This window comes from Platalea leucorodia (genome assembly GCF_965183815.1).
Source record: "Platalea leucorodia genome assembly, chromosome: 6".
In the NCBI taxonomy this organism is placed as follows: domain Eukaryota; kingdom Metazoa; phylum Chordata; class Aves; order Pelecaniformes; family Threskiornithidae; genus Platalea; species Platalea leucorodia.
Genome location: NC_138828.1, coordinates 42268844 through 42283790, shown reverse-complemented (window position 1 = coordinate 42283790; position 14947 = coordinate 42268844). Strand labels below are relative to the sequence as shown.

At 36.2% G+C, this 14947-nt stretch overlaps 1 protein-coding gene across 1 annotated transcript in view; it reads left to right on the top strand.

The window, feature by feature from the left end:
• The window catches only part of MARCHF1 (membrane associated ring-CH-type finger 1), a gene marked incomplete at its 5' end in the record, with an annotated part of 98992 nt that overhangs the window by 47792 nt on the left and 36253 nt on the right, over nucleotides 1-14947 (top strand). Inside the window, one exon of the mRNA XM_082315471.1 lies at nucleotides 2372-2422. Coding sequence (XP_082171597.1) covers nucleotides 2372-2422 — 51 coding nt within the window. The remainder of the gene's footprint in view (nucleotides 1-2371; nucleotides 2423-14947) is intronic.

Here is a 14947-nt window from a genome sequence, read left to right as displayed (position 1 = left end):
GATGCTAGGAGTTTTCAGTTTGAGGGTCAGGAGCTCGTTGTAACTAAAGAGTAGGAGATATGTGCCATAGTAAAGAATAGATCATGTAAAAAGCCTAGAGAGCTGTAGTCAGGAAACAGATTTTGAAAATGAATCTTGGATGACAGATTATTAAAAGAAAGGAAGTTAGAGTTCCAGAGTTCACTGCACTGTCAGAAAATACAAAATATTTATTTAGTCCAAGTGATGGAGGATAAAGGTTGCATGCTTTTAGCAGGGAGTTTCTCGGTTATGATCCTTTTTCATAATTTTTAACCACAAAGGGGAATTAATTTCATGGTTCCATAACTTCTGTTATTTTGATGTCAAAGGAGAGCTTCTCTGAACGTTGACCCAGAATATCCAAAGTATATTTTCAAGGGATATAAATGAAGACATTCAAAACTGTATATATTTATTGTTGTCTAGAAAGTATAAGCAATTATTAATTTATTACCAAAACTACAGTGGATAATATATCACAGAAGTAATATTTGAATCGTAGAATACTTTAGGTCAGAAGGAGTCATGTGGTTCATTTCCCTGTTCAAAGCAGGGCCAACCTCAAGGACATGATGTAATAAATGAGTGCATAACTTGAACATTTTTTTTTTTTTTTTTTTTTTTAAAAAAAAAAAAGAAACTCTGACACACCAACCTGAAGGTGGTTAAGTCTTGAGAATTAGCCGGTATGGTAGAATAAAATGGAGAATGATGTATGGTCAGGGAGTTCAGTGATGCTGGTTTTTTGAGAGCAGGAGTACATTCTACTTAATGCTAGTGAAGACGAAGTAAAAACAGAGATAGTGCAGTATATTAGTATTTGCAGCACAAAAGATTGATGGTGCTGAGGGGTGGAACAAAAACATAAGCTACCTACAGTCTGAAGGAAGAGAAATACAGTAGGTTTATGAAACAACAGGTAGGTTTGAAACTTTCTGTAGAAACTAATAAATTAATATGTAACTGTGGTTTTCATTTGGATGTGCTTACTGGGATTGAGATCAAAGCAGCTGTTTTGATACAAAAATGGTGCAGTGTTTTTTCCTAAATGTTTGCTGACAAATTGCCTAAGAACCTTGGGGTTCTTTTTGTCATTTTTGCCATAACAAAATTTTTCTGTGCTACGAATTATTGGGGAAATACTAATTTCTAGCCTAGACATGTCCATTAATGGAGTAGGAAATTTAGCCTTTTTTTAACGGGCAGCCTCAGTATTTTTCTGTACTTCTTTAATGAAGGATGAGGAGAGATGGATCATAGTCAAGTTGAAAGCCTTTTATGGACATGTGTGCATGAAATTATTAACGTATCTGTCTGCCTGCCACAGTGATACATGCATTGCAAATTAAGCTGCACAGGTGAAAAGTCTACTTTGGGTTTTGTCCCCCTGTTTCCCCCTGCCCCCCACCCTGAGTAAGTAATTTAACAATCCTGCACAAATGGTATCTAGGTCAACCCCTTCAAGGTAAAAATCAGTCTTGTTTATATGAATATTTCATCTTAGTGTTTGAACCCCCATTCTCAGTGCTGAGAAAAACATTTCTATGACCTCCCTAAGGTATGTGCATTTACCAAAGGCATGAACACTGTTTCTGAAATATCATTTACCTTTTCAGTGTAAATGAAGCTGAATCTATTGCTAGGGAAGTGTAAATACTGAACAAATTATTGAACCACTGTTTCACTTCCCCCTTTGAATTGCCAGCACAAAAAAAAAATAAAATAAAAAAAAAAAAATTGTGCTTTAGAAATGTAGCTATTCAACATATACTTTATTAATGGATCGCAACCTATGGTGTTGGTTTGTCTGTGTATGTATGTGGGTGAGAGGGGATGGAGGGGTCGATGTTAAATTGAAGTGTATCTGTGACTGATTACTATTTGTTGTTCTCAGAACACGTCTGGCCAGGAAGTCATATAGTGCTGGTTTAATCTTCCTGAAAGGATGAATTCAACTTTTCGAGCAGGGATGTGTCCAGTGTAACTGGGTGGATTTTATTTGTCATGAAACATTCCTGTTCATACGGCAGTACCAGTTTTCATGAGAAGCCGCGATGATACATTGATCTTTCACTCAACATGTTATTTTATAAAAAACAAAATAAATTAACAGTAATTAAGTGCTAATGTTAATTTCTTACAGAACTTTTTTCAACTTTTACTGATGTAATTCGCATGAATATTGTAAAGATTTATTTGTTGATCTGTCTTCCATCGTACAGTCAGCAGCCAAACTGAAGAGAAATAGAGGAAGAGAAACTCTGTGCACTCACAGTCACAAAAAGAGTACAACTTCTTAGGTAGAATTCGAATTACATAACTTTCTTCATCTTTTAATTTTGTTTTCCAGAATGACAAATCCCCAGGGCGTTCCACAAGTCGATCAAGTAACATTTCAAAGGTATGTGAAATCTATTTCCTTTGTATAGAGCTTAAAGAAAACTAAGTTTATCAAATATAATACAGTACTTTACTCCGTTTAACCATATATGCATATTCTGTTTTCTTTATAAACATCAGATTTTTTTTCCTGCCTAACATTATGGTTTCCATGTAAAATCCATCTTAAAGTGTAACTATTCAATTAGTTATTACTGTAATATGTGTAATAATAATAAGTAAATAACAGTTGTACTTTTTTCACCTGCTTTCCACAACTGCTTAATGTTACATTAACACTTTGTCTTAAGATAGAATTGCTGCTTGATTTTGCTCCCCCTGCCCTACCCAAATACTAACAGCTGTAATGTGTAAAGCTATGAATGTGTCATCATTTTGGACTGAATTCTGTATTCCTTTTACAGGGATTTATGGTTCACTGCAGCTAGGACTTTACATGCTTTTTAGTTTCTAGGAAACGGAGAAGGGAAACTGTAGGGAGAAGCAAAATGTGATTTGTACTGGAGTTCTTTGTTTTTAACGCCCCTTTTTCTGTATTTTTGGTTCAGATGTGGCTGAAATCTATGCCAAAAAGCCAGGATATACAGGAGGTAAAAGCTAAAAACTCAATAATGGTTTGAATCCCAGCCTAAACATCTGCCATGTATTATGTTTGTATCTAAAGATTAAATATTTTGCATCCAGTGCAAGCACAGTATCCTGAAGCCCCTTCCCCACAATATTATTGTCTGTGGGGTACACACTGTAAAACTGTTTTCTTCTCAGAGCTGTTAAAAAAATATTGTGATTTCTTAATTAAAGACAGTAGATATATGCTAGGTTCTGCTGTTTTACATTAAGAAGGAAAACAAATGCAAGGAAAAACCTGTACAATATATCCAGCCTGTTGTAAGATATGACTGAATCTCTTCCTGACTTGTTGCCTATTTTTAAAAAGTATGTAGTTGTATACTTACAAGCTTGATTACAGTGAATTGTATGTATTATTTTCACTAAGAGTTTGAAGTGCATGTCTATAGTTATAATTACTGTAAATCTATGTTGATTTGAGATTACTTTTTGTGCCTTTTTAAGTCAGTTGCGTGGGTTACACTGTGACAAAGCATAAATATATTCTCTGGCAAGAGACACATGGCAGTGACTAACATTTATTTTGAAGTAATTTCTGCAGAAATCAGTATAGGTGTTTATTAGAAAGGAGTGCTTGCATCTTTTTAAGTGGGACATTAATATGCAAGGTTTTCAGGCATGCACTTAATCTATTTCTGATGTATAGCATCATTTATTCTTTGAGATCAGTTTTTCTATGTGAAGCTACCTGCCAGTGAAGCTTTTCAAATGTTGAAAGACACCTGATTGGAAAGCCAGTTTCCAGTTTATTGCCTGTTTCAAAATGCCTTTTTTGTAAAATGTGTGTATACATAGGAAAGCAAACACCTAACTTTTCAGGTTAGTATCGCATGGCACAAAGTAATAATAACAAATAGTGCATCTTAAAACAAGATTGGAAGCTTCTAGGTGATGTAAACTATAATCCAAAGGCAAGAGTTGAGTTCTGTGCAGTGTCGGATCTTGCACACAACAAAAATTTCAGTTGACAGAAAAATTAGAAAGTCTTTGTCTAGAAATATAAATTACAGTAATCAAACATATTGTTTTGATTTTGTATCTTTTACTGCTTTCATTTGCCTGTATGAATAAGCTGAAAAGGGTCAAATAGAGAGTTACATTTTAATAGTTACTGTGTATTCTGTATGCCACCCGTGGTTGTATATGGGGCTCCCAATCCGGAGCAGAGTAGGCGTTCCCTGATGTCACTGGATTTTGTACCACCCTGTTTGTGAAATGGAATATAGCAAAGATTCTGCACACAGAGATTCATATTTCATAATGCTCTTAAGTTGTTTATTCAGAGAGGACACCTGAGGTTTGCAGTGCATGCTTGGGCAATTTTGCGTACTAGGTACATTAACTCTGAATTACATGGTATTACAGATTAAACGGAATTGTTGAACATTGAGTATGTCTTATGTAGACATAATGAGAAGGAATGGCTTTGGTGTGTTGGTTATTTGCCAGATACTAGGTAGTATATACCTATTCAATCTATAGATTTTAAGATCAAACATTCCCTAGAGGGGCAGGAGGGAAATCAATACTTCAATTTTACCGTTTGCTTTTGCTGTCCATTGAGAGCACAGAAATTTAGCATGTTTCAAAGACTTTTCTTATCTTGCATATAAGTTTCTGGTAAGAATTTCAGTAATAAACTATTTTAGGCAAATAAAAGGACAAAACTTAAAATATTTAGGTATGATTTCAGTACGAAATTATTTGTAAAGTCTACTGTAATACATGTTACTAAGTAAAAACAGCGGCTGGCCAATATGTTTCTGTACCTGTACTGTTATAACATTAAGCCAACTGGAATATTTACGAATGATTTTTCATGTAACTATAAAATTATATAGCTCTAGCTGTGAAAGTCAAATTTTTTTGTTAGTAGAGTATATTATCGATATGGCAGGAGTAAGGCAGAATTCTGCACTTTCATTCTATTAACGTGACTCAGTGCTGAATCAATTACTATTTTGTTTGTGGGCAAGAGTACATGAACAGTGAAGACTGAGTGTAGTAGAGCTATAGCTCCAACTGCCCCTTGTCACCATAAGACTTTGTGCTTTACCCCTCCTGCCCTTGGCATTCCCGTGCCATGCCAGCACCGTTTTGCTCAGCAGGTAGGAGGGAGAGGGAGCATTTGCTCAAACTAATTTACTGATCCATCTCTGTGTTCTTTTCCAGATCATTACTGTGACCTTAAATATCCCATTTGTGGGGTAACCACTGAGTTAATTGCAGGTTTTTGAAAGTAATCTTGCATCATTTTGTATTCTCAATCTTCTGTACTCTGCCCTATTCTATCTGCCTGTTTCCTGGTACTCCTGACAGTCAGCTGTGGCTGTCTTCAGTGAATATCCACCTGGGATGTTCGTTCATTCGCTTCAGCCTATACATCAATAAAACTGCCCTGGGACCTCAAGAGCAACTGCTTCAGTTGGTGTTCCAAGCAGAGACAATTAGGAAAATGTATCACTGTCTGACTTCTGCTGCGCTTCTGGTAATAACCTAGATTTTTCCTGTAGAATCAATAAATCAATAAACAGGTCTTCTTGCCTTCTGCCCTGCTAGCATTGGAAGTAATAGATGATATTTGGGACAGATCTGTATTTCATACTATCTCATAGTGACATAGTGGAGCCCTAGTTACTAACTATGGCTTTCAAAACCTATCTACTGTAATACCTATAAATAAAAACATAAAAATATTGGAAATATGAGTTATGAACCAGGCTTGCTATTTTTATTTTTTTTTTTTTTTTAGCCCTTAGGGTTTACTGTCTCCCACCCATTTCCCATGGTGCTAGTAGTAGAGGCAACTTTATTATTCTTTGTAAGAGATAGTCGTGTTCTGGATTTCAGAATTAGAATTATCTTAGCTGGGTGTGTTTAAAATCTAGTAAATTAAAAACTTGACCTTGTTCATTAGCTATTTGCCACTGCTTAGTTCTGTGCACTATAGATTTTTTCAGTTAACTTTTTATGTCTTCCTAAATATGTGTATAATTTAAGAGGAACGCTAGTCTGAGAAGGATCTGATGGATTCATTTCTTTCTGTTGTGGTTAACCAGTGGAACAAATTTGGTGTTTGAATTACAGTCCGTAGAGGTTATGCTTATATATGTTTCTGAGGCTGCCTGGTTATATTAAAATGCTTTCTGGAAGAAATGTTTCTAACACATTGTAATTACCTTTCTGCATGTTAATTATAATTCAAGAGCTCCTTAGAGAAGGATGCTCTCTCAGCTCTAAGATTTGAAATTCTCTGATGGGAACTTTGGGCTTATTTTTCAGTGCAGAGAAACTCAGGCTTGGAGCAAATTGCCTGATTTTTGTTTTGGCTCAATTGCTTCTCAAAAGCCTGGAGCAGGTGTTAGAACACTTCTTATTTACCAGTCTCTGAAGCATCCATCTAATAAAACTCCATTGAATTACATCAGGAAGAAGTGAGGTGATCGTTTTGGAATATTCAGTGTGATAATATTCATTGGTCTAATTTAGAATATGAAAAACAACAGAGAAAGGAAAAAAAATATTTTACCATATGTTTATGCCATTTCTATACTGATTTCTTATGTCAGGTCAGATTCCTCTCAGTAAGATACAAATGAAAACCAAAAGGCACCAGCATGTCAAAGTAGTGCCCGCTAAAGTTTTAGATGAAAAATTTATTGTTGCCAATTTATTGATTGTGGATTTGAGCTACTCGCTTTGTGATTTTCAAACGTTTTTCACAAACTGAGTATCAATTCATATAATATGTAATATAATATTTTATCCTTTTGAATTATAAATTTCCATTTCATCTCTTCCGTTAAAGCTGAATGTTCTTTCACATGGGTTTTGATATTCCTTAATTTTTCATCCTCTCTCAGTATGAGGTGAATGTATGAAGAATCCTGTATCACAGTTTGGGTGATTTACACAACTTGAAGCAGAACTCGCTATTACACACTGTTTTTTTTTAATGGGTAAACATACCACCATGTCTTTGGCAGTGATACCAACACAGAATGCATAATATCTTCTGTCTGAATGATTGTAAGCACAAATGATAGGTTTTATGGTGGAAAAAGCATAATGGAACTTAAATGTTCTTTTTAAAGAAGTTCGTATCATGGACTTTGATAGCCTGAGAGAGGATTGCAGCATCTCCAAGATACCTGTTGCATGACTGAATCCGTTGTGTGACCCCTTGCATTTTGCTACAGGGGACTGCACTGCTACAAGTTGGTTCACACTTGATACTCTTCCTATCCATTGCCAGTTTCACACTAATCATAAATGACAATTCTCTTCCAGATTGGTGGTGTTTTTTCCAGGACCCATGTAGTTCCGTCCTTTCCAACCGTAGCTTCTAGATTACTGTAATGAGCAACTGAGAGAAAACTCAGAACTTTCAAAAAAGAAAATAAACCATGAAAAAAACAAGTCTTTGCTCTTGTAAAGTGTAAAATGTCAGCCTTCGAAAGTGCTGTTACAGTGAATAATATCATGTATACAAAACTGGCATTAAAATGAGTGTAAATGTTATGTTAGTCATCTAAACGATTCTTCTTGCTCATAAACAGAATCATTAATATCAAAAGTGAAGCCTAAGCCGGCACTTAACTCTCATTATGATTCTGTTACTGTAAAAGACAACACCACAAAGTAAACAAGTTAGTGAAAAGTATTTTGTTCATAAAAACATAAAGCAGAGAAAGGCAAAAAACTAGAACTAGATGCAATGGCGTAGTAACTATTGCTGCACTTTTTTTTTCTCTTAGGTGCAAATGTTTGATTTCTTTGCCTAAAGAATACTTTGTGGCTTTTCCATACAATTTATTCTTTATTTACAATATGCTTAACAAAAGGCATGATTGCAGAATTTACCTAAGTCTGCCTGAAATTGGAACTTCTGAATAAAATTGCCTTAAATACATCTCAGTTCCAGGGGACAACCAGTGGAAAGTAACACATTTTCAATTTATTCTTGGATACACTTAACCTGTTTTAAACTTTTGTTCTAATGAGAGGGAATACATACAAAAATATGATTGTATGTATACAATAATACATACAATTATACAGATTCTGTGTTATTAAATCACAATTCTTACCAACAGCATATTTTGAGTATACCTAAATGTGCCATATCTGCACAGCCAAACAAAATTGCATATATGCTTGAATTGCGTTAAGTACCGCAAACTTTATGTGTTTATACAAGCCTACTTTGTGTGCAATGCCTATATATAATTTCCACTTCTGTAAAGACATTGTGTTATCACTGATTTCATTCCTATCCTATGATATGCAATACCATACAGGTGAAGTAGCTTTGATTTGTTTTCAGTAAATGTGGTATGCAAGTTATGACATATGCTGATTGTTTAGTTTTCAACAAGAATTATGATCTGTAACATACCTACTCCATATATACTCCTGGAAATTTTTATATGGCACTTATTTTTTCACCATGGCACATTTCAGTGCACATGGCACATTTCATGGCACATAGTTCAATTAAGCAAACTTTATTTCTACAGTGATACAAAATTATTTTTTGCTGCAGTCTGAGGTTCCTTGCACTTCATAAAAATATGGTGTCTCCTGATGCATTGTCAGGGTTTCACTATCTTTTGGCTTAGTCATTTCAATATTCTTTCTGCAGCTCTTTTCGTCTGGCACATTTAGGTTTCTCTCTTCTTTAGGGCTGTAATAAATACGTATCAAATACACTCCAGAGTAGAGTTGTTCAAATATAATAATCATATCCCCACAGATGGGCACTTATCCAGTCTGCGCCCTTTGTAGCCCATCAGACCAAATGGAGAATAGAGTGAGCGTGTGCACTCACATGCATATGCACTTGTGGGAGAATGACAGGAATGCCATAAGACTGAAAGCTGTTTAGTATATAGAAACATTTTGGGGCTTTAAGTCTTGAAGATAGAGGGATATGTGGAAACAACTGCCCTCTTTGGAAGAGAAAGTCTCAATTATGTTCTCTGAATACCGATGCTGACTGCCTTTAGAACTAAAATACTACAAAATCCAGTAACAAAGAAGATGCGTGTTTTGTGCTTCACCTTTCCTACAGGCTAAATTTGCATTTAGCTCCTTCCAGGCAGTCAAAAGCTGCTGGTCTCAGGGCGCTGCACCTTTTGTGAAAAGACCAGCACATCCTTTGTTTCAATTGCCTACCTCTGTGTATTTTTTTCTAAGAACTACAAAACATTTTTATGAAGAAAGTGATAATGCCTAGAAAGAGGCATCCTTGAAGAGAACCATGAATCACAAATATTGCATTGCTGCAGTACAAAGACTTTTGCAAACTATAATCCATCTGATAATTCAAAGCTTAGCTAGCAGTGCTTCTACGTCTATAGAAAGAGTGGACTTTTGAGTAGAACCTCTACCTTTAAAATAAAGATTAGCATAGATCAGTAAGACAGGAGAAAAGGAATCAAAAAGCTTATTGAATCTGCAAGTCAAAGCTGTAATTGCTTTTGTTGGTTTCATTTTTTAAACAGTAGGATAGATTTGCCACTTGCAATTTTGATTTTACTTTGATGGAAAGTAAACCTGCTTTAATAATTTGGATGTCAAACCATTTTATAACAAGATCATACTGACTTTCAAAGGTGCTGAATGGTATTGTTCAGCAGAATTGTAAGGATATTCCCTCTTCTTCCTTCTGTGTTATTTTTCCCGTTTTTTCCTTATTCCTCCTCTTAAGAGGCAGGTTGAAGGAGGGGAAGGAAGACAGGAGAGAAAGAAAAGTGTTGGGGAAGAAATGTGAAAGGAATAATTTATAAAAAAAATTCCGTGAAGGAAAATGTAACAGAAATTGAGTTACCAATTAATTTAACGGTTGCTGTAAACCCATCAATCAGACTATAACAACTTTGAGCACAAAGCAGGAACTCCATCATAAAGGACCAAGAAAAGAAAAGAAAGGAAAAGAAAAAAAAAAACAAAACCAAGAAACCCCCCTCTCCCAAACCCATGTGCATAAGTTTCAGTTGCCATCAAGACACACTTTGTAAGACACACCTGGCTTGGGACATTTCCACCATGCTTTTGATCTTTTTAGACCTGAGAAATTATCCAAATGAAAGTTTATAAAGACAGATGTTTTCCATAAAAAGTTGCATTGTTTACAAAGCAGAAATTTTCAGATGAAAATACACAGACTGGATCTCCTGCTGAGCTTATTGCCATGCAAACTGCCATAATCTTCTAAGGTATCCATTCCTCAGTGTGCCATTATTTTAATAGGATAGAGTTTCAGCTTTTTAACTGTATTGGCTGGTGGGATCTGGAGGATTCTGTGATGCATCACTGCTATAAATCATACTTAGTATGAGAATAAAAGCATTAGTCATATTTCCTGTCTTCCCTACCTTCCCTTAATGTTCTGCACCTTTCTACTTAAGCAGTGTTGTAAGCTGAGCAGCTTTTGGAAATGCCTTCCTTATTCAGAACAGAGGTATTAGAGGACTCATTAGCCTTTCTGGTGGTATCTGTGAGGCCATTTTATAGCACCTGTCCATTACATCTGGTTTGTTATTTTAAAGCTTAAGTTCATTCAAATATGAATGCTTTGAACTTGTGGAACGTGCTTTTACTCAGCTTTTATGTTAGGTCAAAGTAGAGCCCTTCTCTCTTCAGAAGAAGAGCACAACTTGACTCATGTTCTCGGACTAGTTTCAACATGCAGTGTTAAGCAATAGACGGTCAGTGAGGACTCTCGTTTTTTGTTACTGTCTGGAAAATTCTATCAGATCCTGAACACAAAAGTAAAAGCAATCTTGATTTGAAATTCTTATTGTTTTCATCAGTTGAACTTCATTCTGTCCCCCATTTCTGTCTTTGCTGCAATCTTTTAACAGACGTGTGTGATATTAAAGTCCCCTTGTGTCAGATAAATGATTATCATCTCACTTGTCCTGAAAACTCCGTATTTACCAGTATTCTGTTTGAAAAACATACTAGCAAATCCTGTTGAACTTATCAAAAATAATTATGGATGAGTACCCTGTCGTGTCTGTTAATTGAATTGCATATCCTTGACAAGAAAGTTCATCTAAACTGGCCAAGGCAGCAGAAGGTGGTGACTGGGGAATCTCTCTTTACTAACAACGTTTTCAAAATGCCACACTTAATCAGCCAGAGTTGGCACTATCCCTCAAGCATCTTCCTTGTGTTGATGGCATAGAGAAATGAGCTGCTTTACTTATAAGTGAATTGTCAGACAATTTTATTTTGAATTACCACATTTAATTATGCTGCTGATATAATTTGCTATGATAAAATTAGTACAGTGCTTGTTTAGTTTTCCCATTCCGATGAGCTGTACAATATAGCTGTCTGAAGTAGACATCCGTTCAAGGAATACTATTTTTTAAAAAATTCATTATTCTGCCTGCCAAGTGGAATTGGAGTCCACAGCATCAATCTGATCCCTCTATTCAATAAATACAGTATCTCAAAATATCCAGTGTGCTAAATAGCAATATAGCAATGGGATAACAATTATAGCAATAAGGTCTGTGCGCTTGAGACTGTTTTCAACATCTGTTGTATATACAATCCCATAATAGCTGGACTGATATCATATGAGCAGAATATATTCAAATGATCGTATTTTGGTTTGTCAGATATGCCTTTTAAATAAACTTGATGCCACTTCAAGGATTTTGTGTTTTGTTGCTAAAACTAGCAGTAAAGATTATTAAAAACAAAAGAAAGCATGTATTATGAGCAGGGATGATGGACTTGTTCAATGTTGTGTTTTGTGGCAGCACAGTATTGCAGACAGTCTGAGGTAGCACTGACTGAGGGAACACAGAACTTGTGCAGGGCAGCGCTTGGTTGAGTTCATCAGCCTGCTCTGCCGCTCCGAGGAAGCAAAATGCTGTACTGATACAACTATATCCCTTCTAGGATCTAACCTGGAACTTCCATATGGCTGTATGCTGTGCTCTGTAAATACACCAACTGACTAAATGCTACTTTAGGTATCTTCACTGTGAGGCTGGACTTAAGAGAATATACATTTTTTAAAAAAAAATGAGTTTGGAATGTATAGCTTGTAGAGTAGACGGCTAAGAGGGAATATTACCGAAAGAAATGAGGTAAGCCCAGAGGCAGTGTTGCCATTAGAAAGCAGATGTAGTTTATGCTGTCAGAATGTGGGTAGAGTGAAAAAGCAAAGGGGTTTTGAGGTAAAGGTCTGGAATAGGCTTCCAGCTGAGTGGGAAGTTTTTAAAAGCAGCTTGACTAGCTGTGAATGATTTTATGACATGTAGTAGCAGGGACAGACCTGACATTAACAGGTCCTTCCACTCCTATTTAATTTACAGAGATAAGACTGGAACCATGTACAAAATAGCCACCCCACCCCACCCCCACCCCCCCCACCCCCCCCCCCGCCCCGGTATCTGTGAAGTCCATAAGTAAACATCAGATAATGAATACCAGAAACAGTAACTTTCTCGGTTTAAGAAATAGCTCCATCCGATCATTTTACCATTAAAAGCTATTTTAAAGTCGATAAAATCAAAATTTGTATCTAAAAGTTGTAGAAACGTATTGAATGAAACTTGCTCACAGATAAGATTCTGAATTATCATCTTGTGCATAACTTGGTATGTTGGAGTTTTCTTGCTTTGTTTCTGAGGACTTAATTGGTGCGTAGGGTTTTGGCCTGCCCAGATGTCAGGTTTGCTCCAATAGGGATTAGACAAACAAGCAAAAAGCGTTCATTTCTCGTAAAGAATTTGATGTAAATTATTTTAGAAGGAAATAAATCTTCCTCCGCGTTGTGTGCAACTAAACATAGCATCATTATACCAGTGCAGGGGAACTAGAAAGTAAATTTGACTGAGCAGGGCTGAAACAGTCCAGACTTCTTTACAGCTGAGAGTGAAATGTAACATTTAAGCAATCAAACTGGTAATGTAATTTTTTTCTTAAAATAATTAGATTTCCACCTGTCTCCAGTCTCAAATAATAAGCGTAAAAGCTTTTCAAGGAATTTGTTTTCATTTTTGTCTTGATTCCAGCCCTCTTAAGAACCGTCTAGCTGACTTCCTGCTTTAATAGCTGCTGAAAGTGTCTTGAACTTGTGCAGACCTACTGCACGGTTGCTAGGCCAGCTTAGCCGTTCTCCTTATCCCTTCATAGGGTAATGCTTGTGGCAAGGTGACATAAATCTTGCCTTTATGGCATGGGGATGACCTGACCACCACTTAAGGTCAAGCCAGACCTCTATAGTACACAGATCATGGAAGAAGCAATGGTACAGTCCTGCAGCCGTGAGGGGAAAAAAGAAATGGATGCTAGTCACAGGGGATGAATTCAGGAGTCCACACTCGACTCTAGGGATGGATTTCTTCAGCAGTCCTTCATCTGGGGTTTAGTCTGGAAGGACATTTTTTCACATAGCAGCAGCATGTAGCCCAACAACATGGCTCTGGTGCCGATATCTGCATCTTTCCTCAATAAGTAGCTGTACAAATGGCTTAAGGTATGCCTAATCACTTAAAACTAATCACAGAGGCTGAGGTGGAAAAAGATTATATACCCAACCATACATATACCATCTGTTTCTAATGTGTATGTAAGAACAATTCATATTCCTTCACTGTACGTGTAATTGAAATGTTGCTTTTATAGAAAAAGAGATATGAAATACAAACAACTTCTCTCACTGATGCTTGTCCTTTTTTCCAGCATTAGACTGCATGTAGACACACTAATGTTCCTCCTCTGCCTGGTGGACCAAGGAGTTGAAAAACCGTTTGAACATAAGGATTGTGCCCAAAAGTTTTATCAATTTAATTTCTCATGTTGTCTTAGTTTTCATACCTCTGAGTTTCATTTCATGGAACTAGTAGTAAAGAATTAGTAATATTTTTGTTGTGGTATTAACACATCAAGAGGTAAAAAGGGTTACTTGAGTTCCAAAAGCTAGAAGATTATTTTCATGCAAAAGCACCATTCTTAAGTCTCAGCTGGTATCCCATTAAAAGCAAAAATGCACATAGTGGTGACTGATGTTTCCAAAAGATCTATGCATGAAATATGATGGATATTAAGAACCTTGGATAAAAGTGAACTGTCAGCAGATACTTGCTGTATTTATTTATTTTTGCTTGTACTATTAATTTTCAAACTGACATCACAAAAATGTCTGTGAAAGGTGAGCTAGAAATAATTTTAATTATGGACTCTACGTGTGACTGAATTTGATTTGCTAGTACAGAAGCTTGGGATGACAGCCTTTACATCTTTGTATTATTTGTACTTTGTACTTTTGCTTAATAGTCATTCTTCTCTTGCATCTGGTGTGTGATCTTGTGGAACTCTTAGGCTTATAGTATTTTGTCTGCATTTGGTAGTGGTGCTCACAATGGGATAGGGTTGCATACTAAAAGCTAATGGCCCTATCAGCTAAAGGAAGGTCATAGCCTTAAAAATTATTTGTATTGAACCCTCTTCCACAATACTGTACTTTGTGAGTGATCCTGAAGAATCACAAAGCCTTGGATTTAAATTTGGGTTCCATACAGCTATGCTGCCAGTAGGCTGAGAGGCAGATTGAAATGGTTTGCTGTTAACACCATCAAACTATGTTTTCAGTGGAAGTATTGAGCAACTGAGTCTGCAATTTGTAGCAACAACCTTATGAGCAAAATGTCACATACTAAACGTGTTTTATACCTCTCCTGCTGTTTGAGAATGTGATCAGCTCTGCAGAGATGCAGCCTGCAGTTTGGTCTTCTCAGGCTCATCAGTTCAACATTTTTCAGCTCTTCTAGAAGATCTGATTGCCTTGAAAACCTTTTAAAACATACTTTAATTTTCTCACTGTTCTGTCAGTCCACTCAACATAGGTTAGCTTTGTGCTCTTCAT